The 19,682-nt window shown below is 37.3% G+C and overlaps 2 protein-coding genes and 5 non-coding genes across 7 annotated transcripts; all 7 read left to right on the top strand.

Moving 5' to 3' along the window:
• Positions 1–677: 677 nt before the first annotated feature.
• Positions 678–7,526, top strand: LOC113309754 (V-type proton ATPase subunit a1-like). The gene is made up of 18 exons (XM_026558268.1): positions 678–1,021; positions 1,824–1,868; positions 2,101–2,223; positions 2,406–2,513; positions 2,875–2,988; positions 3,075–3,248; positions 3,341–3,478; positions 3,766–3,873; positions 4,001–4,108; positions 4,197–4,345; positions 4,575–4,728; positions 4,847–5,007; positions 5,319–5,525; positions 5,621–5,804; positions 5,897–5,980; positions 6,296–6,489; positions 6,570–6,629; positions 6,847–7,526. The coding sequence occupies exons 1-18, from the start codon at positions 881–883 to the stop codon at positions 7,049–7,051; spliced, it is 2,457 nt and encodes an 818-aa protein (XP_026414053.1). The 5' UTR covers positions 678–880; the 3' UTR covers positions 7,052–7,526.
• Positions 7,527–8,198: 672 nt separating this feature from the next.
• Positions 8,199–8,396, top strand: LOC113314714. The gene has a single exon (XR_003342592.1). It is a non-coding gene; the product is annotated as a U2 spliceosomal RNA (small nuclear RNA).
• A 947-nt stretch (positions 8,397–9,343) lies between these two features.
• LOC113314696 lies at positions 9,344–9,505 on the top strand. The gene has a single exon (XR_003342576.1). It is a non-coding gene; the product is annotated as a U1 spliceosomal RNA (small nuclear RNA).
• A 1,450-nt stretch (positions 9,506–10,955) lies between these two features.
• On the top strand, positions 10,956–12,091 carry LOC113307544. Its single transcript, XM_026555980.1, has 3 exons — positions 10,956–11,511; positions 11,673–11,763; positions 11,865–12,091. The coding sequence occupies exons 1-3, from the start codon at positions 11,298–11,300 to the stop codon at positions 11,866–11,868; spliced, it is 309 nt and encodes a 102-aa protein (XP_026411765.1). The 5' UTR covers positions 10,956–11,297; the 3' UTR covers positions 11,869–12,091.
• A 717-nt stretch (positions 12,092–12,808) lies between these two features.
• Positions 12,809–12,973, top strand: LOC113314712. Its single transcript, XR_003342590.1, has one exon. It is a non-coding gene; the product is annotated as a U1 spliceosomal RNA (small nuclear RNA).
• A 4,994-nt stretch (positions 12,974–17,967) lies between these two features.
• LOC113314496 lies at positions 17,968–18,087 on the top strand. Its single transcript, XR_003342436.1, has one exon. It is a non-coding gene; the product is annotated as a U5 spliceosomal RNA (small nuclear RNA).
• A 1,136-nt stretch (positions 18,088–19,223) lies between these two features.
• On the top strand, positions 19,224–19,442 carry LOC113314671. The gene has a single exon (XR_003342549.1). It is a non-coding gene; the product is annotated as a small nucleolar RNA U3 (small nucleolar RNA).
• Positions 19,443–19,682: the final 240 nt, after the last annotated feature.

Here is a 19,682-nt window from a genome sequence, read left to right on the forward strand (position 1 = left end):
CGGGTTTTCGTTTCTTTAAGTTTCGAAATCTGTAAATTTAGTATTAGGTTATTCTTTTTGTTTTCTAATGATGTAATTGATACTGATGTTACTAATTCCAATGGGTGGAATGGTTATTCTCCACCATTATGTATCCTTCAAACCTCAATTTTAATGAGGTAATTTAATAAATTTCGGGTTGTTAATACCCGTATTTCCTTCAAAAAAAAAAAATAAAAAAAATAAATAAAAAAATTTAAGTTTAATCAATCCACATACTTGTCTATCTTAAAAATTTAAGTATTTGAACGTCCCGTTCATTCACCACTACCAAACTACTACTTTTCTTCTTCTCCTCCTTTCGTAGATTATTCCTCGGATCGTATACTACCGTACTTCATAAGTCATTAACCATCTCTTTATTTTATCTCCCCTAGGCACTGACAAAAACAACGTCAGTAACTTAATTAAACGCCACGTGCCACACATTAAATGGATCTCTGTCCTAATAATTTTTCACCACCTCCCCTATTATCAACCGTTGATTATATCATCACCCTCCTCCTGATCATCACGGTCTTTGATCCACTCAATCTTAGAATCTAAGCTATGTAAAGGTAGGCCCCGCCAACTCACAGAATCAAAAAAGTTTGGTGGCCACTAGATCATCACCAAAGGGAGGAGTCATCTGGCTTCGGAAAAGTGAAGTGGGAAATCCGAAATTGGCAGCAGTTGCAAGCAAGAACGCAACGCAAGAACGCAACGCAAGGCAGCCAACAAAAATAAATTTCCCTCCCTCCCTTTAGAGAGAGAAACTCTTTAAGCTCTTTTGTCTTTTCTTTACATTTCGTCGTCAGATCTGAAGATCTAGAGAAATAATTTTGGTTTCGGTTGATGGAAAATGGAGTTCATAGACAGATTGCCGAGCATGGATCTAATGCGGTCGGAGAAGATGTCATTTGTTCAGCTTATATTTCCTGTCGAATCTGCTCATAGAGCCGTTTCTTATCTTGGGGAAATTGGACTCCTTCAATTCAAAGATGTAAGTAGACCTAATTTTTTACATCAGATCTCTCACTATAATTTAATTTCTGTGCATTTGGATTAGAGAATTCGTTATGATTTTTTGTTGAATCTTAAATCGGTAACGCCAAGTTGTAATTCGCTTGGTGTTGTTTAAATTTGAATGTGTCGGTAGTAAGTTACGAATTTACGGTGTATTGAGAACATAATTTGTTGTATTTGACGGTAATGAGAGTTAGAAATGTTAGTTGAGTAGATCTTGTTCTGGATCAGAGTGATGGAAACGCCAAACTTAGGATTTGTGTTGAGATTTATGAGGTAGGGGATATGTTGGAACTAAAAACATACATGCAACTTAGGATACGAGTGGTGTTAACTCTAATTTTCTGTGAATATTTGAGAAAGTAATGTTATAACTCTCTGTTTGATTGATTGTGTTACATGGATCATGGAAATGATTCTAACTTAAGGAGAGAATTAGGGATGTGCATTTCGTCGTGACTGGTAAAAATATAGTTTGATGAACGACTATGAAGATGGTTGTTAGTACATGTTTTGTGTTGGTTAAATCGATCTGGGTGCTGTGAAGATAGTAAGCTTTGATAAAGTTTGATTAAGCCGCATTTCCCGAGTAAGCTGCCACCAATTGCCGAGTCAGTTTGATTAATCTTGACTCGTGTTGTATGCATTGGATTATGACTGTATTTACTCATTTGGTATGCCAATTTATTTTAATTTTTGACTCACTGTTCTAGGCACTTGTAAGCTATTGATGTAATTGTATATATAATGTCCTAACTCTGTAACTTTTCTGATGACAGTTAAACGATAGTAAAAGTCCTTTTCAGCGGACATTTGTCAATCAGGTATGAGTAGTTCATATTGGAGTTTAACTCATGAAAGTTCTTTTTATGTTAAAAAACTTGGAAGCAGACCATACCTTGATGTGTCTTAGTCTTAGCATAAATGCATTGGTTTTACCGATCAGATTTACCGTAATTCCAACCTTCACCCTCCAAAAATGAAATAAAATAAAATTGCTTCAGGAGATTTTGATATTCCAATTATTGGTATTTATGTTTGAAAGCTATTGCTTAGGTAAAACGATGTGGAGAGATGTCACGGAAGTTACGGTTCTTTAAAGATCAAATCAGCAAGGCCGGTCTAGCATCTTCTGCTCATCCTGGCATGCAACCTGATATTGAATTAGAAGATTTAGAGGTAACTTATTGTTGTGGATACTTTCTCTTTCTTATAATTCAGCCCCGAGTCTCTGACTTGGTCATTTAGCACTTGTATTTATCTGTAGGTGCTCTTGTAACACACATACACTTATTAGTGGATTATGCTATACATCCCGTGACTACCAGATTACTAATCAATTTTATTTTATTTGGTTTCAGATACGACTTTCTGAGCATGAAACAGAACTTATTGAAATGAACGCCAACAGTGAGAAACTACGACAAACTTATAATGAGCTCTTAGAGTTCAAGATGGTACTGAATAAGGTATATATATATAGTCTTTTAAAAACCACTACAGTGCTTGAGAAAACAGCGTTGTAGTGTATCTTGGTACAGATATTCAAAACTCTTTGAAAAAATAAAACAGACCCCATGTGAAAATTTGGTCTGTTAGGCACCTTTTCTTTGGTTATTGTCATGATACATGGCTCAATGATACACAGACAGATGGCAATGCACTTTTCCAACTTTCCTGGCTGTTTTTTTAAGTTTATCTCACCTTCTAAAATGGTAGTGATATAATTGGGATTAACCTCAACCTATACGGTCCTTTCAAAGTAGATTGCTCTATTGTGTCACTGTATAGGTTCATAAATCCATACTATCTCATTTCTTATCATTCCAGGCAGGTGAATTTCTTGTTACAGTTCCGAACCATTCAACTACACAGGAGAGAGAGTTGGATGAAAATGTGTTTTTGAAGGATGATTATGTGGAGAATGCGTCATTGCTTGAGGAGGTTCGTTTTCCTTATTCTACTTGCATGAATACGTGAACACTACAATGAATTTGCTTTGATGTTTTTAGTTCATATTGATTTGACAGCAAATGCACCCTGGGCCAGCTATGCAACCTAGTTTAAGATTTATTAGCGGGATTATCTCCAAGTCCAAAGTTTTAAGATTTGAGAGGATGCTATTCCGTGCTACAAGAGGCAATATGCTTTTTAATCAGGCAACAGCTGAAGGGTACGTCGCGGACCCCATATCTGGTGAAATGGTATGCGTCTTGAATGCACTTACAGTTACACGCTGATTAAATATTTTACGTTGATTACCAATTTCTCTTATTCCGCTGTTTATAATGTGCAGGTCGAGAAAACAGTGTTTGTAGTTTTCTTTTCAGGGGAGCAAGCAAAAAATAAAATACTGAAAATTTGTGAAGCATTCAGTGCAAATTGCTACCCTGTACCTGAAGACATCACCAAACAGAGGCATATAACTCAAGAGGTATTCTGGTTTCTTTAAAGGCCCGATATTTCTCTTGCTTAAGTGAGGAAGTTATTCTGCTGAAAATCCGTTTTGTTAGTAGAAGATGTGTGGATACACATTACATTCGGAATTGGTCTCCAACATAGCTTTTGATCTGATATTATTTAGTTGTGCTATTTTACAATTAATTACAATAAATTATTTTACATGATCTTGAGTTTGTGGGCCTGTGGCATTATCAGTTACCTCTGTGTATATTCCTTCTATATTATTCTTATGCATTAAGTTCGACATTTATCTTGCAGGTTTCAGCCAGATTGTCCGAGTTAGAAACCACACTAGATGCTGGGACACGTCATCGAGATAAAGCCCTTACTGAAATTGGATTCTACTTGCGAAAGTGGATAATCATGGTGAGTAAAATACAATTCATGTTCATTAGAGCAACTAGTAGCTGCAGTGCAATACTATTCCGGATGAGCAGCTAACTTTTACTATCATTGTGGATGTATGGTTTTCCCTTTATCTTCACTTTTTAAGGTAAGAAAGGAGAAAGCTGTGTATGATACTTTGAATATGCTCAACTTTGATGTCACGAAGAAATGTCTTGTTGGAGAGGGATGGTGCCCAACATTTGCAAAACCTCAGGTAATTTTTCTAACATCTGATTCATTAATTTGTCAATGCTTGTTATCAGGTGATACTAACTGGTAGTATGGATGCGTATGTTCAACAGATTCAAGATGCACTGCAGCGAGCAACAATTGATAGCAATACACAAGTGGGAATAATATTTCACATGATGGATACCATGGAATCACCGCCTACTTATTTTAAAACCAACAACTTCACTAGCGCCTATCAGGAAATTGTTGATGCATATGGGTATGTAGTTATATTTATTATCACATACTTATCCCTTTTAGTGAAAAGTTTTCCTAGCATCAGAGATCATCCCTGAATGGAGATTGATGCTTGAAATGTAGCCCTTTCTCTTCAGTGATTCCAGTTTGGTTGGATTACTTACAGATACAATTGACTCTTTTTACATATGTACCATTGCATTTTGGGATCATATTGATTAAAATTCTTACACAATGATCTTGCTTTACAGTTTTGCTAGATACCAAGAAGCAAATCCTGCAGTTTATACTGTTATTACTTTTCCATTTCTTTTTGCTGTGATGTTTGGGGACTGGGGTCATGGCTTATGCCTGTTGATTGGTGCTTTAATTCTTATAGCTCAAGAGCGCAAACTGGCATCTCAGGTATCTCTTCTTATATATTTCTGTGCTTTGTGAAATTGTAGGTTTTGAAGCATCTTTAGAACCAGGCAAAAGACCTAGATTCTTGTTTGATTTGCAATTTTCACTTTTTTTTGGTCAGAAACTTGGCAGCTTCTTGGAGATGGCATTTGGTGGGCGCTACGTGCTTCTTTTGATGTCTATCTTTTCTATTTATTGCGGTTTAATCTACAACGAATTCTTCTCTGTTCCATTTCATATATTCGGTCAGAGTGCTTATAGATGCCGAGATACTCAATGCAGGTACGATTATAGATAGTTATGCTTTCTCAATGCAGAATCTAGAACAACTGGCTACACACCCACTGTAACCTGGCTGGTATTAATAAAAATAATGAACTTTTTCCCTCTCACCTTGTGTGCTTCAACTATAAATGTGAATCAAGATGCATTAACAACCTTTCCCCAGTTTATGCTACTGCATAAATACCATATTAACCATGGAGATGCATGATTATATTGTACTCTCATAAGATGTTATATTGCTAGTCTACTGCCATGACAAGGTATATGAGAGTAACTTGATTTTGTGTACATCCGTGTTGTTGTATCAGTGAGGCACGTACCATTGGATTGATTAAATACCGTGATCCATACCCATTCGGTCTGGATCCTAGCTGGCGTGGAAGTCGTTCAGAGCTACCTTTTCTTAACTCCCTTAAAATGAAGATGTCAATTTTATTTGGTGTGACTCAGATGAACTTAGGAATCATAATGAGTTATTTCAATGCAAGGTTCTTTGGAAGTTCAATAGATGTAAGGTGTGTCCGTCTTTCTTTCTCCCTTCGGTTCTTCTCTTTAACTCCACTCCATCTTTATAGAGAATAGCATTTTGATACTGTCTCGCTGTCCACAGGTACCAGTTTATACCGCAAATGATATTTCTTAACAGCCTCTTTGGGTATCTGGCACTCCTCATTGTCATAAAGTGGTGCACAGGATCTCAGGCAGATCTCTATCATGTGATGATTTATATGTTCTTGAGTCCTACTGATGATCTTGGAGACAATCAGTTGTTTCCAGGCCAGAGACCTCTGCAGGCAATTTCCATATCCACTCTTCCTGTAGTTTTAGTTGACGCTAATACTATTGTTTCTGGTCTTCATTTTGGTATGCCAAATTCTTCTTGCAGATAGTGTTGTTACTTTTGGCTTTTGTCGCTGTTCCTTGGATGCTCTTTCCAAAGCCTTTTATTTTGAAGAAGCAACATTCTGAGGTATACTGCATCTTAGCTTATCTGGTGCATCTTATTACTCGGAGTGCATCTTAGTTCCATTCCTTGTTTAGTCTTGCTTTATCTGATTTCTCGTATATTTCCATTAATTTCACACCTCACTCAGCAAATTGGTAATGTTATCTTTTTCTGTCAGTGAGTTTCTCAAGTAAGCCATATATCGTACATTCTTACTGAGTAAACAAAGGAAAATGAACGTGGATAGCTTCATAAACACTGAAACTCCTAATTACTAAATTTACTTCTTAAACACTGAATATCCTTGGTTACTAAATTTGTTTTATGTGATGTTTATAGAGATTTCAAGGTCGTACATATGGAATGCTTGGCACCTCAGAAATGGATCTTGAAGTGGAGCCTGATTCTGCAAGGCAACATCACGAAGATTTCAATTTCAGTGAGGTTTTCGTGCATCAAATGATACACTCTATTGAGTTTGTTCTGGGTGCAGTTTCAAATACTGCATCATACCTTCGTCTGTGGGCTCTGAGGTATTTTATTTTGCTTGTCATATTGATTTCGTTGCATGATTTTAAGTTATGCTCATGTTCATTACTTCTACTGATAACAGCTTGGCCCACTCGGAGCTGTCAACTGTTTTCTATGAGAAAGTCCTTCTCCTTGCCTGGGGGTGAGTTAGAACTTTATCATATTGCAGATCTCGGTTTTTTTGTTCGTGCAGATTTTTCTACTCTATTTTATGAAACTGTGCATTATAACAGACCACAAATTAGCAGTATGTCTTATATAAAATGAATCAAATTCAGACGTTGTGAATCACATGAACGTGTAAACTCATTCTAAAATGGATCCTTGGTGAATAATGAGTGAAATTATGATGTTCACAGGTATGATAATCCCGCAATTCGGTTGGTAGGACTTTTGGTTTTTGTGTCTGCCACAGCTTCCGTATTACTTGGGATGGAAACACTTAGTGCCTTACTGCATGCCTTGCGTCTCCACTGGGTGGAATTTCAGAACAAGTTCTACTATGGTGATGGGTACAAGTTCAAACCCTTCGCTTTTTCCACCTTGGCCGACGAAGAAGAATGACCAGTGTTATATTTCCATCGCAAGCATCAACACAATGCCCTACTTGTTTAACCTCCAACTGAAAATACAAAGTGAAGAAAAGAAGAGAACCAAGAATATATACACAGTGATGGATCTCGATTGAAGTCTATCGAGAGCTGCAAAGGTTGATTCTCCTTTGTCCTGCCATTTTAAAACCGTAACTTAATGTAAAATTCATTTTCCAAATTTCTTTCAGAAAGGTATTTTGGGTATAGAAAAGAGCATATGTAAAGTTTCTATTTGAGGCTGTTGTTAGATCCACACTCATGTATTTTTTTCCTTTTTGAGGCTAAGAATTAAGGAACTAAGAAAGTAATCTTAAAATACAATGTAACTGCTCTTATGTATCAGATCATCAGAGGAGCAAATTATAATGATTTTTACACACAAGAAGTGTGAATTTTGCAGAAAAAATTGGTACTGCTTCATAGGCAATCTATATTTACATAATGGACATTCTCTTTTGCATTCAAATTCATGTTTCATGGGCATATTTTTCTTCTTAGGTTATTACTCTCATTTGATGTGTATTGGTGAATAGTTATTTGTATGATTGTATCTCATATGAACTTGTCGTCATAATGACAACCTTTAACTCTAATTTCCATACAAATACAAGAACAACTCTAATTAACCGGATGTCTTTGAATTTGATGTGTATATTGTGTTGTAGTTTGTAACTCATGAACTTGTCTGTTGAACTTTCATGTTTACAAACAGTTACTCTTGACAAAATTGCCTCTTATTAGTCTTGCTACATTACAGAGAGAATATCTTATCTTGATCTCATCCATGAAAAATCTCTTTGCAGCTCTTCCCTTTCACCTCCTGTATATTCTGCACGCCATAAATTCGCCACCTCTTTGGCTAATGTGGCAAGGGCGCCCATCCATGGGGTTCACCTCCCAATAGTACAAGTGGTCCTGATAACACTAGAGTTGAAAAGATAGGAAAGGTCCCAATTAGATCGCAGGGAAAAAACCCGAACAGTACTTGTATAAAGCTGGAATTTCATCCCACCCCAATTGTCAGGGTGAATTTATGCTTTAGTCCCACATAGACTAGTCTAGAGCAGTGGTATGGAAAAAAGGAAATATAAAAACAGAAGCTTAAACTGAGAAGAAGCATACCTTTCTCGGCCTTTTGGCTAAGATCAAGTGTAGTATCTGTTCTTATCAGTTTAATATCTGATATGTGAGCCATCGGCTCACACGATATTAAATTAATTTTTTTCATGGGGGAGTTCCCATCACAGCAGCTTGCTGCTGGGGTTCTCACGCGTCGCCTTTGCGTTGCACTACTGCAAGGGCCTGGCGCACCCCCACCAAATCTAAGATTAATGTTAGGAACAAGCTTATCTGCAAGTGTTGTTTCTTCTAAGGGGAAGGTCAATTAGGCTCATAATCAGTGCTAAGGTTGCATCATTATCAAATTTCTTCATCTGTCACGTCTATATTTTTTCATCCTTCATCATCTGGAATATATATCCTTGTGCCTGTGCTTGAATGTTCTTTATGTCCTGTTTGTGTTCTATGTCTTTGACTAGAGACAGACCTGATGCTGTGCATTTTACAGTAAGAAATCTGAAAATTATTGGATTTCAATTATGGATTTGAGTCTTGTGCTTTCGAACCAATTGTGAGCACCTGAATTACAATTTCATTGAAATGATGAAAGATATTGAAAAACTTGAACTGAGCCTGTGACCAGTTACGCTCACCCCAACTGCACTTCAACATTTCCTTTGTGTTAATATAGCTTGAGCAGAATGTAAGCTCCCAGCCCCAAACTAAGGATATTTTGTTGTATGACTGTAAATCCGTTAAGTAATCTAGACCTGAGCAACGGATTTGCGGTCCATGCTATAGTATTTAAAGGGGTTTTTCAAAAAATTGAAGCCTTGCACTAATGCCAATGAACTTCTGGTTGGAAAATCTTAGTACTCCCGGAAAAATCAACAATGAAAACTCTTTTTCACACTCCACGCAATCTAGGTAACTCGGATTTGGTGAACCTGTGTAAAGGGTTCGGCCAGAACTTCCCCAGCCAAAATCCTAATGTTCTGTTCTAGTGGAAGACATAGAAAACTCTGCTGTCTTGCAAAAAACTGGATTGTTAGATGTTTAAGATATTGGATTATAGGCACAGCCTCTACCCATGAAAAGAATGAAGAATGAACGAAAGTAACAATAATACTACCACTCCGGTTGGACTGAAGAAAAAATATAGAAAACAATCCTATAAGAGAAGCTTGAACTGCAGCTGGAAATCATACTTACCTGGACGGGGTCTATGGCTGATCATAAAGGGTCATGGCCTAGCTTAGTGACTTCCATTGCACTTTGGAAGGGCGCTCGCCTAAGATCTCCCCATTGAGGGAGAGTCTACGTCATAATTTGTTCCTGAGGGGGAACGCGTCCGCGCGGCCCCTGCCAATATTATAAGCCCAAACTTTTTCAGTTGTTGAGTCTCTAGTGCATATAAACTTTTGCACAGTCGAGTCTCTAGTGCTTGTCTAACTGCTGATTAAGGAGGTGCATGTCGTTGCCTCTTGTTCTTCTTTATATTGTATGTTCAGAATCTCGTTTCCTCCCTTAATCATTGGTTTAAATTTAACCCAAGTTACTTACCATGTTTAATTGGACGACCAAAGGGAGTCCCTATGTGATGAAAAATAACTAATGTTGTCCGTCACAACAAATGTGCAGAGAATTAATCAAATTTGCTTTATGTGCCAAAAAAAAAAAAAGGAACAAAACAGTATTATCCAACCTGTTTGTTCTTTTTTTTCTTTGGTCGTCCCTCAACTGCTGCGGCAGTTATCTAGTTTATTATTTTATTTTAAAATTAAGTGTAACTCATCGGAAATTGTAGAAGCAAACGTATTATTACAGACGTTATTGGAGCCTTCCTTTTCGTTGTAATTTTGGCTTGTTAGGCTCTTCAGTTTCCTCCTTCTTCGTTATCAAACAAATTAATCAACGACTTAACCTTCCCATCCCTTCTTCGATCCATTGCAATAAAAATTTAGCTTTCTTTCAACACTTTTTTTTTTTTTTTTTAATAAATTTTAAATGTTTCTGAAACGCGAAATGCAAACTGCTCTGCAAATCGAATCAGTATTCTTAAACATAATTTTGGATGGCTTCATACTTACCTGACTACCTATGGCCTCAATTCTTGTCACCCCATTTCCAGGATTATGTCATTTTACGCACTGATTAAGATTCAAACCAAACCAATTCGTTCTGCCCAGTATCCTTGAAGCTTAATTCCAAGGATCATCAAGACGATCGTTATCTGAAGGATTAACAAATAATTTTATGGATGACAAAACAGTTTAATTCTTTGTAGATCAAATTCAGAAATAACCAGGGTTTAATATAGGCCAATAACAATGGTAGGACTGTGCACCCTTAGTTTAGCGAGGGTGCACATAGATGCACTCCTCGTGGTGTCCATGTTTCCAAAATGACAACCCGATTTTCGTTTGTAAACACCTTCTGACTGGATCATGGCTTAAGCTTCGCACTATGCTAAGCAGTAAGCAGCCTGTTACACCATTGACGACTCACCGTTGACTAAAACGGCAAAGAAAAAGAGGGATTCTTTGACTGAAGAAGAGTGTAAGGAGTTTGTTTCTGTAAGAGAAAAAGATAATCTCCCCAGCTATAATGAATTGTTTGGCTGATTTGGTTGTGCTCTTGCTGGTAAAAATTGAGCTGGTCATACCTGAGTTGGAACTCTACAGTTGTTTGGTCTCTGCAATTTGATTTACCGTGTTTTCTGAATTCCCTGCTGCGCTGGCATATTCTTTTTTCCATCTCTTATTAACAGACGACCCATATCGTAAGGAGCATATTCTACTCATTCTTCACTGAAACTAAGATCAATATTGTTTACTAGTTCCTTGCTGTTCAGTGCAGGCTTCCTGTCTAGCTCTGGGCCAATGTTCTAGAATTTGGAAACCAATTTGTTGTTGATTGATGTTATTACTGGAACTTGTGTTCCAGTTTCAGTATCTAGTCACCAGTCTTATTCCGTCCGGTGTGTGCGAATAGTTAATAGTAGGTGTGGCGCCCTTAACCAGTATTGGCATTAGCTAATAACATCTTAGGTTCTAAATTAGAGGCTCTCTAAATCTGAGTTTCAGTTTTACTGGTTCGTGTCGAGATTCAGAGAAGAAGAAGAAGATTAGAGATTCAATCAATCAAATCGATCGGAAATGGCGACGGTGATGGCAAGGAAATCTTCACATCTTATCTTTCGATCCCTCACTACTACTACTACTACTACTATGTCACCACTGAAGCATCCCTCGTCGTCTTGTTCTCCTCGGTTCCTTTCGTCGTCCTCATCGAAAGAGAAACCGCAAACATATCATCGTTCTGAAGATGATGAACCATCTATAAGATCTAGGTTACCTCCAAGGGAAAAAGGTAATTTCATTTTCATCCTAATTCATTCCTCATTCTTTGTTGCACGCTTACTGTTTGTTTTTATTCCTCAAAGAAATCAACTGTTTAGCTGCTGCCGTAGTTCTAGAATGTGTGTATCTTAGTAGTGAATTGATGGGTCTTTTTTTGTTATTTGAATGCAGGTTCACGCGATGATCATCGTATTAATGTCGAGAAATCAAAGACAATTCCAGGCAGACATGTAGTTACTCTCACATTTAAGCCATTTGCTAGGTAATCTCTATCTACAAGCTTCTTATATCGTTTGCAAGACAAGAATTGGATGAATGTTTTGATTACAACTGAATGGATTTTGGAATTGCCTTTCATTGTAGATGAATGTGTCAACCTATGCTGGGGTTATAAAGATTCTAAGTTCGATTGCAAAATGCTATTCCCATGGTTAGCATTCTGAAGACCAAAGGAAGTTTAATTTTTCGTTTTGGACGTACACTTGAAGTACAACTCTGATAAAAACATTCTGTAATGTTGCTTAGTTCACCTTGAATTATTGTATGCAGTATTTCGATTGCTTTTAGAAAATCAACTATTGTCCTTATAAGCCCGATCTCCAAATTTTCTCCTTTTTAAAGTCCTATTTGTGTTCTGTGTCTTTCAGCTGAGATAGATCTGATGCGTGCATTTATCTATGCTGTAGAAGCTATAACTCATTTGATTGAATCCACAGAACTCATTGGCTGCACACTATAATGCATAAGCAGAGAACCTGTCGAATGGATTATTGCCGACTAGAAATTGCTGGTTCCCTTGATCACATTTCTTTTTGTTCAGACGAGGTAGCAAAATTTTAACCAAGTAAAACTCCAACAAATACTTCCCATTAACTAGTCAAAAGGAAGTTTCATGACGATTCAGATCAATGATGTCCCACTAGTTCAGCCTGTTAAAATGACGAAATTTCCAGAAAACAATGTTAGAGACCATGTCATTCCAGGTTCAAAATCAAAATGTTTTGCAAGCGTAAAACCTGGCGCCCTTAATGGAGTTACACTGAAACTAATTCCGTGGACTGTACTTTCAGAAGTTACCAATTCTAAATCAATCATCTTACACCACATTCTGATTTGGTGCTGCTCCTTATATATGGCCAAACAGACGTACTGATTTTGAGCGCAATGCTCTAAAAAGATTACTGTAAGCATAACTACCCGTGGGAGCAAGTAAAGCTAAAAGGTGGTAATAGTCCCACCTCGGTTGTATAAGATAAAAGATACAGAAAACAAGCCTATAAGAGAAGCTTGAAATTCAACTGGAAACCATACGTACCTTAACGGTGTCTATGGCTGGTCATGAAGGGTTATGGCCTAGGTTAGTGACTTCCATTGCACTTTGGAAGGGCGCTTGCCTAAGATCCATTCTCATAGAGGTGGATTATACGTCATAATTTGATTTTGAGTGGGTGTGAGGTCCACGCTGCCCCTGCCAATATCACAAGCCCAAAAGTTTTGTGTGTCTGCCCTTAGGTTTTATTCCTGAAGGCTGCCAAAAAATCAACACTGATTGTTGCCTGCAAGAATATCTTCAAAGGCTGTGCTGCTACCTTTTTGACTAACATTCTTCCAACTGAAGCTAAAGCCAATGCAACCCTGTTTGCTGTTCAAATATACTTGCAATGAGACCCAAAGAGAATTGTTGAGGAAAGTGATGGCCAGTCAGTGCTCAGTTGCTTCATCATAGGCTTTCCGACTGTGAATCCTACTAAGAATCCGCAACACAGTCCTGGAGATGAAGGATATGACTAGGCCTGTCAATATTTGTCCGGTATCCGTTTCCGAGTATTCGAGATCCTATAGGATTTTATCCGTTTTATCGGATATCAGATCGGATATTTTATCGGATATTTCTTCCTTAACATATCGGAAACGGATTAGACCCCATCCGAAATGTTAATATCCCATATCCGATAGTATAGGAACTTATTTGTAATTTATCCTAATTTCGAGTCTAGTATCGGATATTATCGGATATTGTCGGATAAATATCCCATAAGTGTCAATTATGAAAATGTTTTACAGGGGTTTTTAAACTTTTTTGTTATAACCGGATACTATCGGATATTTATCGGATATCCGACAGCTTAACCTATCGGAATCGATATCTGATTTTGATATCCTGTAGGATATTATCGGATATCGAATATCCGGTAATGCTTAACATGTCGGATATCGGATTTCTAAATATCCGACGGATATTCTTCCATTGACAGGCCTAGATATGACCCTCTCTTCAGAAGATGTCATCTTCAAATATATGTGGCGAGGAGCTAATTCCCCACACCCCCAATAACTGTTCTCATCCTTGTTATGAAAATAAAAATATATCACAGTTTGCCTTGTTAAGCACATTACCAAGTTTTGAGAGTTCAATTGAAAGAAGTATATAATGTAGCGGACATGACAGTTTTCGTGTTTGGCAGTGATATTGTGGGTAACAAACTGAATTTCAGTGTTCACAACCGTTAATTCCCACATAAGTTTGAAGATATGCTCGCTAGAAATACTAAACAAAACGCAGTACATCTTCACTTCTTGAAAATAAAATTTTCAGTAATTTTTATGCGTATATTCTCCATTCACAAGAGCTGATTTTATGGGGCATAAATCATTATAAGCGCCACAACCCTACTTACAGTTAAGAAAAAATGAACATCCACTAAAATATTATCAGAGATTACCTGAGGTTTTTGGACAACAAAAGAGGATTCGAACCATTAGCTTCGACACTCAAAGAGCAAACTTTTTTTCTTTATTTTAAATATCAAAGAAGTAGAAATCTGGCAACAAGCATTAGCAGCTATCTAGATACAGGCAAGGCCGTATACCCTGGTTGGTAACATGATATCTAGTATCAACATGTCCCAATGTGAAAAACAGTGTTTTAAGAACCATTCGCTGCACATTTTAGACTTCTTATGGCTGCAGCAAGCTCGCGGTGCTGCTTAAAATCCTGAATAGTACTGGGCCAAATTATGTAGAAAAGTACAACTACAGATGGCAAGAATATAGCGACGATAAACCAAAGAACACGAAGTTCAGTTATGTTAACACTATTGTCTGTAAGGGGTGAATACCATAATAGAATTGACTCTCCACTATTTTCTGGAGCCTGTGACCAGTTCCAGTTAGGCTCAATCCAACTGCGCTTTAACATCTCCTTTGTGTTAATAAAAATCCCGAGCAGAATGTAAGCTCCCAGCCCCAGAATGATACTTTCTTGCATGAAGAGAATGCTGTTGTAAATCCTTTTATTGTGTAATCAAGAGAAATGGATTTGTTCACCATGTCCATGGTATAGCCTTTAAAGGTCTAGCTTTCCCTCAGCATGAGTCTTGTGCTCTCTTAAACATGACTGGTTCACATCTCAATTCTAGCTTTGGCTCAGCATTAGTCTTGAGCTAGTTAACATCTCAATAACAATTTTCGTTGACCTTAGTATGTATGAGTTACTCATTCCACACCTTTAAAAGGAATGATTTTTTAGGGACCATGATTTTTTTGAGGGGACCATGGTTTTATTAGGCCACTTTCCCTATAGTGATAAGGGGTGTCCTAAAACGTTGAAATGACTAACCTACCCTTAACCTAATTTAATTTAAAACCAACCTAATAACCACCTATATATATATATATAACCACCACCTCCTCCCACCACCACCGCCGATTACCACCACCACCTCCTCCGATTATCAACACCACCAACCACCGATTACCACCACCACCGCCGATTACCACCACCACCTCCGATTATCACCACAACCAACCACCGATTACCACCTTTCTCCCACCACCACCACCACCGCCTATTTAAGAAATGTAACAACATCAATGCAATTACAATTAAGTTCTGTTACATGATAATTTTGTCGAGTATAAAAGATGCCAGCCGCAGCCTGATTCTGTCACGGGACCACTCCGGAGGTATTTTCCAACAAACCCTTCACTTTAATTTGATTTTGATTGCTTCAATCGAATAGAAATCATCAAAATGGGGTTTTAGTAGGAGTTACAGAGCCATGTTCGGTTATGCCGATTTTCCAAAAAACCCTAGTTTACTAACCGAACTTCTTGAAAATGAAGAACACGAAGAACAGTTCGGTTCTATTGGATTTAAATCTAAGTCACCGAACTCTCTGTTTGATTGTTTTCGCAAAATTTTTTAAAACTACAAAGTAACCGAACTCCACCCTTAGAACCGAAAAAATAAATAAATACAGTCTAACCGAACTGTGTTGTTGTAGCCACTATGATGAGTTCCAAAATAACCGAACTTAGCCAATAGAGTTCGGTTTTTTCGCAAAAAATTTTAAAACTACAAAGTAACCGAACTTAGCCAATAGGCGCTGGAACTTCACATTTTTGTTTGTTTGTTAAGTTTGGTAACTTTACAATTTTATCGCAGAAACCGAACTCAAAGTTCGGACTTCCCATGGGCAATTTATGTCTATAATATGGTGTACCAGCTAAAAAGACTAAAACTGCAATCGCGAGACCGATTGTTGGAATCCCAAGTTTGCGAAAGAACCGAACTTTGTAAACTATTACGTAAAGTTCGGTTAGATCAAAAGTGCATGCAGTTTGCGAACCAACCGAACTTTGTACACCAAAGTTCGGTTAGTTGAGAACCAACCGAACATAACGCTGTAACTCCTAGAAATTCTATTATTAGAGAGTTCGGTAACCTGCGTGTTTGGAACAAGTAACCGAACTACACTTTCAGATGAGTTCGGTTACTTATTCATCTCACGGGGCAACCGACTACAACTTTAGATGAGTTCGGTTACTTGTTCTTCATATAAAGTAACCGAACTACAGCTTCAAATAAGTTCGGTTACTTGTTCTTCATATAAAGTAACCGAACTGTTCAAAATCCAGTTCAAATCCGGATCATTTTGAAGATTAACAAATATTCTAGGAGAGGATGGCGATGAAGAATCAGATGGATTTTCATCATTTGAATACTCAAACTTAGTGAATTGGAAAAAAAATCTATTTTCCATGTTTTTCTCCTTCATCTTCTCTAACTCTACTCTCTCAATAATTCTACTCAACTAATAATAAACTCATCTTTTAATTTAATCTCACTAATTGTTTTTAACTAAATCATTCACTAAACATCACCCAAAATTAATCAGGAGGGTAATTTAGGTATTAATATAAATATCTAAATAAGGGGTGACCTAGATTTACTTCTAACTTTACCCAAAATAAAAGCATGGTCCCCCCAAAAAAACCATGGTCACCAAAAAATCGTTCTTCAAAAGTTGTACTTAGCATTCTAATTGGGCCGACCGACCGGAGGACCCGAAGGTCCCGTAGGGAGGGAGTCCCTTTTATGGTCACTTTTTTGTCAAATGAAACCTAACACAAATTTTCAATTTCATGAAAAAAATTGGAAATTTCCATGTCCATGGTTACTTTTTCACTAGACAAAATTGTCTCTTTGTTTTAGTCTAATTACTATAACTCCTTGTGTATCCTATTTTTTAGGGGTATAATTGGAATGTAAACTTTAATATAACATATCTAAAAATCCGTATCTTGGAATTTTACAAATTTTATCTCGTTGGAAAGCTTATAAAAAAACCTACGCAGCGAGTACAAACAACAAATATCAAATTTAGAACTTTTACGAAAAATTCGGAGGTATTTATCATTTAAGCATAATTTTAGAAATTTAAATATACATCCATTATGCAAACCACCACAAAAGATACATAATACTTTATGTAGCCATTGGTTTATGCATAAATTAATTTTTCGTTGCAACTAACAAAATGTATGCTACATGCTTCAAATAAAAAAAAAACACGTATGTACTCCCTCCACTTCAAGAAAAATGATACTTTCGCTTTAGGCACAATTTTCGAAAATTAAATGCATAACCATTATGCAAACCATTATAAAAGATGCATAACACATCATTCAACCATATTTTGGTTTATGGATCAACTAATTTTTCGTTTCTGTAAAAGTGATACTTTTCGTTTCAGAAAAAGTGATACTTTCATTCCGTTTCATAAAAAGTGATACTTTCGCTCTGTTTCAGAAAAAATGATATTCGAGCGAAAGTATCACTTTTTCTGAAACGAAACGAAAGTAGTCCTAGACAAATACAATCTTCAGATTCTTCTTCAGTCGGCCCTCCTACCGTGACAACGGTTGTACTAGTTTAGCCATTCTAGTTCATTCAACCTATAAAAGATATAGTAGGATATGTTTTTAAACATTAACAAGGCCGTCTCCTTGTGTAAGCTGTAAGCAGGCCTGGAAACAATCTTGGACTAGCGACTGTAACTGTAAAGTCTCAGTTGAGAGTAGAAGTGAAAGGGGATATTAGTCCCACACGGGTTAGGGAGTACAACTGTCCGCAAATTGCTGTGTATAAAAGTAGCACTACGCTCTTGATAATGATTCACGCAGCCGTGCGGTAAGCACAAAGCGAACTATTCTTTCGCCTTTTACTAAAGAATACCGTGTGCTTGCCGTTTCTAAGCGGCATACGCCTATTTTTGGAGGGTTTCTCTTTTCCAAAGAGGAACCCAACAATCCTCAAAACCAAATGTTTAGTTTCCTAGGTCCAAGGCTACCTTGCTCTGCTGCGTTTAGGCGTATGTGACAACTCTCTGGGCACTGTTATTGCAGTTGTTTATTACAACACATTCAGCACGGGCAAACAAGATTCCCAAATGAGTAACAACACAATATTGTGCAATTGGACTAATTATTTTGACGCCAGGTTCCAATTATTATCCATCACAGTAGTTGCTGCAGTTGGATTCATGTTAAAATGCATTAAGAATAATTATCCACATAAAACTGGAAAATTCCACGCCAAGAAGAATGTTCAAACATTGTTGCCGAGTTTAGACACGCATATACAAGTTGTGCTTCTGTTTCATAGTATAGAGAGTATTGGAGGTGGGGGGTAAAGAATTGGAAGCTGGCATCATTTGCAAATATGAATTATTCCAGCAGCACCATCTTGTCTTGTAACAATGTTTTTCTCATTTCTGTGTTTGTGCTTTCAAAACATGTCAAGTTTCAGCATCTTAATAGAACTTCGATCCGTTGAGAAATTCTGTATAGCGTTCCAACAAACCGAACAACCATGAAAAAATCTACTGAACAAATATGAAGTAATTCTAGTTCATTCAACTGATAAAAGATGACAGATACTGACCATTCTGCATAAGTAGATTGCAAAATTCTTGAACTGGAGGCTGCGACCAGTTACGCTCAATCCAACTGAAATTTAAAGTCTCCTTTGTGTTAATGATATTTTCTAGTATGAGAATAATAGCATAATATCCTTTCATTGTGTAAGCTAGACTAGAGAAATAGATCTGTTCTCCATGCTAGTTGCTGCAACACATAAAGAGAAGTTTAAGAAGTGCTTCGCTGATGCTGATTTAACTTTCGACTTTAACTACTTTGGAGAAATCCGATTTGAAAATCTCAGTACTACTACTTCCAGAAAAACTCATTCCGACTTTCACTAATAATTTCTTTTTGATTCCACCTTTTGGATCCTTGCTAAGCATGTGTGGAAGGAATACAAGTTGTTGTTGGTACACCTTTGGAAGAACTCTCAAGGTCATATAGTCATTTAGTCCCATACCATTAAGCTCCGACGGAAACTATAGGAATATAATCTGCTAGATTTGAGAAACGAGCTCGACCTTACTTGAACAGGATCTGTTCTATAGGCCTGTACTTCTGTATCCTTGAGTTCCAAGGAGACAGGAACCGCAGTCTGGTTGATGAACCATGACCGCACGACCAGAGCGTGATTAATGGCGCACAGGCCTATGGTGTAGCCCTTGCCGCTGTAGATGATCGTTCTCAGCTTGGCCCTTGGCCTGCTGTGGTGGTCGTGCGGTTGTCTGATAGACTCCCAAACCTTTTTTTTTCCTCCGATCTAACACCAAATTTAATGCAAAATCCTTCTTAAGCACTTTGTCTATTCAGAAAATTTAGTACATTGATTTACGGTCATGAAACTAAGTTTGTACTTGTGGATGTTTCATTTTGAAGTCATGTTCTCATACTATCAAGAGTAACGCGAAATTGTACAAAATCGTAGTAGAATTTCACGAAAAATAACGGAACCATTCGTAGAATTTTACGAAGAAA

Source organism: Papaver somniferum, chromosome 9 (genome assembly GCF_003573695.1).
Source record: "Papaver somniferum cultivar HN1 chromosome 9, ASM357369v1, whole genome shotgun sequence".
In the NCBI taxonomy this organism is placed as follows: domain Eukaryota; kingdom Viridiplantae; phylum Streptophyta; class Magnoliopsida; order Ranunculales; family Papaveraceae; genus Papaver; species Papaver somniferum.

What these genes read in the sequence shown, in the direction of transcription:
- LOC113309754 (XM_026558268.1), top strand. Translation starts at nt 881, where the DNA reads ATGGAGTTCATAGACAGATTGCCGAGCATGGATCTAATGCGGTCGGAG. An exon ending in ACCCCATATCTGGTGAAATG is followed by an intron (nt 3,249 to 3,340) that starts GTATGCGTCTTG and finishes TATAATGTGCAG; the next exon opens with GTCGAGAAAACAGTGTTTGT. An exon ending in TGAAGAAGCAACATTCTGAG is followed by an intron (nt 5,981 to 6,295) that starts GTATACTGCATC and finishes TGATGTTTATAG; the next exon opens with AGATTTCAAGGTCGTACATA.
- LOC113307544 (XM_026555980.1), top strand. Translation starts at nt 11,298, where the DNA reads ATGGCGACGGTGATGGCAAGGAAATCTTCACATCTTATCTTTCGATCC. An exon ending in GTTACCTCCAAGGGAAAAAG is followed by an intron (nt 11,512 to 11,672) that starts GTAATTTCATTT and finishes ATTTGAATGCAG; the next exon opens with GTTCACGCGATGATCATCGT.